The sequence below is a fragment of the Pinus tabuliformis genome, chromosome Q (assembly GCF_031772625.1).
Source record: "Pinus tabuliformis cultivar Carrire ecotype Pingquan chromosome Q, CPIR1, whole genome shotgun sequence".
NCBI classification, from domain to species: domain Eukaryota; kingdom Viridiplantae; phylum Streptophyta; class Pinopsida; order Pinales; family Pinaceae; genus Pinus; species Pinus tabuliformis.
In genome coordinates, this window is record NC_142296.1 from 1,355,872,760 (window position 1) to 1,355,879,392 (window position 6,633).

General features: G+C 38.6%; 1 protein-coding gene across 1 annotated transcript; it reads right to left on the reverse strand.

The window, feature by feature from the left end:
- Window positions 1-464: 464 nt before the first annotated feature.
- On the reverse strand, window positions 465-6,032 carry LOC149224949 (replication protein A 70 kDa DNA-binding subunit A-like). Its single transcript, XM_089388315.1, has 7 exons — window positions 5,768-6,032; window positions 5,443-5,610; window positions 2,679-2,731; window positions 2,102-2,409; window positions 1,617-1,986; window positions 915-1,469; window positions 465-755 (listed from the first exon to the last, which is right to left on the reverse strand). Exons 1-7 carry the CDS (start codon window positions 6,030-6,032, stop codon window positions 465-467), a joined length of 2,010 nt encoding a protein of 669 aa, XP_089244441.1.
- Window positions 6,033-6,633: the final 601 nt, after the last annotated feature.

Consider the following 6,633-nt stretch of genomic DNA (forward strand, 5'->3'; position numbering starts at 1 on the left):
AAATTTTTTTTAGTTCAACATCGGTGAAGATAGGTAGATTAGGTAGAAGGGAAAACATGCAATTAGGAATGCTATGAAATCATATGTTATTTCAGTATCTATCATTGAGAGGAGAGAAACAAGATTCAAAATATTTCGTTCCCTTTTCTTAAAAAAAAATTTGTTTGACATGTTTGAGCGATAAAATGAATAGCTTAGCAAGCAAGGGATCAATGTGTAGCATGTAGAGAAAGAACGAGACACATATGTAGTGACTCTTTACAAATGTTGATATTTATATTACGTAAAATGTAAATGGCAAACATACATATGTTGGAATGACTGGAAGAGAGTATTTGCAATGAAAACTACAGGTTTCATCATAATAACATGGGTGTGTAATTTACAAAGATGAGACAATTAGTTGTGTGGAAATGTTTGTTTATGTACAAACAGGCGTGGTAGATGAAGCCCTAAGAAAAAGTTCACAGGCGGCGAACAATAGGTCGTTTTGAAGCGGACAGTGCTTGAATGTCAGTGAGCGCTTCCTTGCATGCAGAGGCATATTGAATTTCCTCTGAATTGATCAGTATTGGTTGCAAGCGTTGAACACCGTTGAAGTAATCTGTTTTAATGGAAAGTGTTAGCTGGAAGCGGTGCCCTGAAATCCGGCCACAAATTTCTTGTAGATCAGTTGGTTCGATAGAAAGTAGGAACAAGTCTTTAGCCGTGATGCCCATGAGCTCGTTCCCTGCATCATTGAAAACTGTGACGTTCTGTAGATTCCCGGTGTGGTCATGTAGCTCAATTTTGAGTTTGTAACGGTAGTCACATTCTGGGAAGTCACCGTTACATTTTGTACAATGCCAAAGATTGTTAGAATGCTCCACAACCTTCTTCATGCATTGTTTTCCATTGAAATCTAGTGGACATGCTAGAAAGTAGAAGTCATCCATATGAAGAGCAGTAATTGTTGCTCGAACTGAAACCCAGATTGCTTTATCAGAGGGCTGCATGCCAGCAATTTCATGAAACGTCTTTCGTGGCAGGGCACGTTTCGAAGCAACACCATAGTTTCTACTCAAAGATGGAGAAGAAGAGTTATAGCCGGTTTCACGGAACCATGCATGTAGTTGCTGAGTTTCTTCAACCTGTGGATTTATTGTGAGAGTGCTCGTTGGTATCGTCCCTATTGTGGTTCCATTAAATTCAGACACGCGGCCTCCTTTGATTGCAAGAATTGGTGGGTTGTCGAAAGAGTAGAATTCAGAAAGATGTTGTCCGATATAGTCACAGTGGTCTCCCCATAATGTTACATCAATGCTAAAACTCGACCTGTCCTTTAGTATGAGTGTTTTCCTTAATGTCTCACTTCCATCTTTTCGTCGAATTGTTGATGCAGGTGACGTGGAAGTAACAACACCAATGACATCTACATTTGTATTTGGAGTTGCATTTTTTACTTCAGCAATATTCTTGAAGTGAAAGCTCTGGTAGGGAAACATTGGATCATCTGTAGGACATGGATTGATAGTGGAAGCAGCAGACAAGTAAATCTCCCATTTGTTCTTGAGGTGGTTGTAGTTTGGATTTGCTTCTCTCACTGTGCCATTTGATACAATGTATAGTTGCCCAACCTGAATTAGATTGTAAAGAGATTCGGCCAGTTCAGCAAATGCAGAAAGGTGGATCTCTTCCTTATCACGGTTGATAATGTCAAATCCGAAAACTTTTCCTGAGCCTCGCACATTGTTGTATGCCTTCAATGATGTCTTCGCAGATGCTCTACCTTGGATAGACCAATACTTTCGGTAAGGGTTGAGTGTCGTGAATGGAATTGTTGTAGTTGTTGCCGTAGGTGGTGGAGTAACTAAAGAGGGCAAGGTATCTTCAGCTGACGAAGAGCTAAATTGGGCTGAACCCGCCTGTGCATGTTGCAGCGTCGATGTGTCCTTCATCAACGCTGCTGACCGCTTCACAACTTCAAGCTCAATGACTCGGATGGACCTTATGTAAACAAGTAAGAAATGAATTAATAAAGATTCCATTTTCCTTCTTTTGATGCAAAAAACAGCTAGGCGGGAAAAAGTAAAAGAGGGTGATTTCAAATGGTGGGCCTTACGAGGAGTTTTGGAGCACTGTGCAAGCTGCTTTTTTGAGCAGAATTATTGATCCAATTTGGATGTCTCCAGAGACAACTTGTGGGCCATATGCGGATGGTAGCAAAGTCTTATGTTGATGTGCTCCATCAGATAGAGTAATGTGGAAGTGCGAGGATGTTGTTTTCAATGAGGTAACGAAACCTACATCGATTATCTGAAGTAGTGGTTGAATCTCGGTGCAACCATTCAGCAATAGAGGAATGGCATTCGGTGTCAAGGTTGTCTCCATAATAGAACAAGAGGTTTCTTTTCCCCGTGATAGGAGTACCTGCAATTCATCAATTTCACCACAATACAGAATTCTAGTCAAAGAAGATGTGACATGAATGCGGAATCTAATCTAAGAAGGCTAACTGTTGATGGTGAAACAATAATAAGGGCAGAACCTACACGGGGAGGAGAATAACCTCTCATATTAACCACCCAAGGTAATCCACGTTAACGAAATGCTTGTTATTTGATTCAGGGAAAAGCTACATTTTGTTGGAATTTAGAAGCACCTCAAGCGGCTCAAAAATGCTTATAGTCTTACAGTACCGGCAAAACATCAATGAAATAGGAAAATTTCTCAGCCAATCCTAATATTGATCCTACACATTAAGAGATGTTGTTCAATCAAGGCATTTGCCATGTATTTCACTCACTTAATTTACCCTTTCCAGACCCTTCTAAAAGGTTGACTGGACTCCATATGGCTTTGTAATAATTTATGATATATTAAGTATCATGTGAACAATGCACAATTTTTTTTTCTTTAATATGCTATATTCGGGTGTACTCACTGGGCTTGTGCATTTCTGCACATTTTAGGGATGTTGAAAAGCAGGCATTGCATATAGTGAACACGCTCGTCAAACACCATCTATAGCTATTGAATCTGAAAGTTCACACATTCCTTCAGTCCAGGCATATAGAAGAACTATCAGAAACAGGACCCTGAAAACAGCGGCCAGACCATACCAACAATCAGATTCCATCAGTCACATAACAGTGGCCAGATTGCAGACTATCATGGGCAGTTTCTATTTATTTGCAGCCTGACCAATCCACCTAAATGCAGCGATCTGGAAAAGAGGAGTAATTCAATTCCCATTTTCTTTTTGTACAAAGTTAAAAAGAGGGAAATGGAGTATGATGTGAAAGGAGAAAGAATGTGGGCAGTTTGAATATAATTTTAGCCTTACCAACCCATGTAATTTCATGACCTGAAAGGAAGGGCTTTGAATGACCTCACCTCATACCTATCCTTAGGTGTCGAATTGTTAGTATGACCTCACCTCCTACCTATCCTTAGGTGTGGAATTGTTAGTATGTCAGTTTCTTACGCACCACACATGCAGAATTCAGAGTAGAATGACATATGTTGAAGAGAATTAGGGAGGAGCCTCAGCCCAATAAATAGATAGATCATGAGAACTTGCCCCTACTACGGACTGTGATCTCCTTGGAAACCAGCAGATGTTCATGTGGGAGACGTGTTCACCATAGATCATCCAAAAGCATATTTCATTTCAAATACATGACAAAAATATGTTGTTCAATGTAAAGCAATTTATCTTCCTAGCAAAGAAGCAAGTTTTGAACACATACATAACCAATAATCTCCCTAATCTATCAGAAATATTGTGTTCCTCATAATATCAACTTAGCTTTAGATTTTAAGAGGGAATGATGTGTATGCCCAACCAAGCTCACAGGATATTATCATGCATCAATATATCCACCATCCCAGCTTATTATAAAGCCTAAGTGTTCCATTTTGACACTGAAGTAAATGTTGATGCTCAAGTGTTACATTGCCTTTCCAGGACTTTTAATGCTACTACTGCAATCGACTTAACTATCTCCTATTATAGAACTTTTATAAAAAAGAAAACTTAGCCATCTGCATCAGCTCTAGCCTTTCATAATGCATTTCCACAAGATTATTCACTTTATGCATGTGCAGCCACACAATCGGATGCTGACAATTGATCATCATTAGTTTTCCCCCAGGAAAATGTCAAATATTAGATAGCTCCATTGCATCTTAGAAAGCATTCACAGAGCCTTCAACACTGCTCCTTGAGTCCCCAAAAGTCACACAGGATATCATTGCAGCTGCAATGACATCTTGTAACTTGTAAGAGAGTAATAGGCAGATCCAAACTTCTAGGTATGTCCAGAAAAATTCAGAGCAACTGAGTCAAACAGGGTATGATTTCCAACATAAATAAACAAAATCCCAGATACTGTTGAGACATAGATAGGAACCTACTCAGCATTAGTATCCTGATCACTGTGCATCTGCACATTAATAATTGCATGGGAAACATATATGCCAGGCAAGCTACATAACCTGTCAAAACCCACAGAATGGTTTGAAGCATCCTCATATGCGTATAATAATCTCTCTATGGATGATGTACACAGAAGATCTCCAAGTCACTTGAATGGCTTCATTAACCTAAGTTAGTAGTTAGCACCCCACTCAAAGCACTGAACCCCTAGATACACTTGGCATCATGTGAACTGGTACCTGCTATTTTATTAGACAGATCAGAGTTTACCCTCAGTAACTGTGACTGGAAGTTAACCATTTAGGGGGCTACATTAATTATATCCTGAGTTTATCCCTTGGGATTTGAATATGGGATTCAACAAAGAATATAACTTGTATTAAGCATTCAACCTTTGGGGATAAAGCTACGCATTCATGCCTCAGGACATGGCTTTCCAACTGCACCCTTTCGTAGAAGAGGGAACATATGCAATTGTGTATGTTTCATGGAGGCTATAAAAAAGGCTTGTATTAATCTAGTATTGCGGAGAGTTTGAATAAGATAACAGTCCATAACCACAGAGAAGATAGGTGGTTAAGGCATCATAGCTTTAATCAGACACAACAGAGATTTCCTTCATTAAGAGAAATTAATTATTGTGGAACAAAAAATTTTCATATATAAATAAACATCCAAAGACTAAGAAAGAGTTATAAGCAAGGACTGAATAGTCCAATCATAAGCCATGAACAATAAACAAATAATGCATGCGAATGTAACTCTTCTAGAAGTTATATAATTTATACATGTATTAAGCATAAAACTATAGAAATCCTACTACAGAAACCCTTGATTCTTATAATGTGAACTGGCATTGCTAAATTAAAAGAGATTTGTGGAAGAAATTACATTCTACACTCGCAGAATTACCCGACCCTTTTCTTCATATCAAGAATCCATTCAAATTCTAGTCGGCCGGCATAAAAGACATGTTCGTCTGAATATGAAATGCTATGAGGTGAAGAGGTTTGAAAACTTGCCTGGAGCGATCACCTCTGTCACGGCTAAACTTGCAGCTAAAAATAGGCTGATGAACTTTTCCTTGCGCTTGCAAAATCTGAGGATTGTCTTCAGGGCTTCAGGCTGTCCAACAAACTGGAAAACAAACCGTGGATCAGGTTCTACTCTAACATCCAAATGCAACTCCCCTGCCTTAGATAGATAGATAGCTAAACTTCTTAAGTTTTCCTTACATGGACAATCTGATAGGTTTACACTTTGAATGTACCGACAGTTTTTCGGAAAACAAAAGACAGGTTCGTCTGAATATGAAATGCTATGAGGTGAAGAGGTTTGAAAACTTGCCTGGAGCGATCACCTCTGTCACGGCTAAACTTGCAGCTAAAAATAGGCTGATGAACTTTTCCTTGCGCTTGCAAAATCTGAGGACTGTCTTCAGGGCGTCAGGCTGTCGAACAAACTGGAAAACAAACCGTGGATCAGGTTCTGCTCTAACATCCAAAGGAACCGCAGAACAGTTAGTACTGGAACTTAAGAATGCATAAGGTGGAAGATAACTGCAGGAAGTTAACACGACGCCGCCATTCCCTCGCAGAACATAAATATCCATGAATACACGACGCCACTCCCTCGCAGAACTGTCCCGCTCTATTCTGACGCTACCTGTCAGCACGAGACTGAAAAACTCCTGGTTGTGCCATTCGGAATCCGATGCCACGTGTCAGTATGAGGAACAAAGGGACGACGAAAGTCCCTTTCAAAGGAAGGCCTATCGGCCTAATTATTATTATTATGAATATTATTATTATTATAAAGATATATAATTTTCTTTTTGGTTATTTAATTATATGATATGTTATATAAATGAGTTACTTGTTATGAATTAGTAGTTTGAATTGAAGTAATTTTTTTTTAATTTATTTATTTATATATTTTATTTTTTATTTTTTGACTTATCAAATGTTATTAAGAGGGAGTATTATATTAATTTAATGCTTTTTCATTTTATTTAATAAGGGTTTCCAGGTGCTACTTAATTTAAGACCGACATTCTTATTCATGTTATTGGAGGATTTTTCAATTTCAATTGCCTCTTTCACCCTTCTTTTTAAATAATGGTCTTCCTTGTGGACTAATTTTGCTTGTTCCATACAGATATAGTGTGAGGAGAAACATGTGTGCTCTGCTAGACCTGATTTTTCCGACCTATT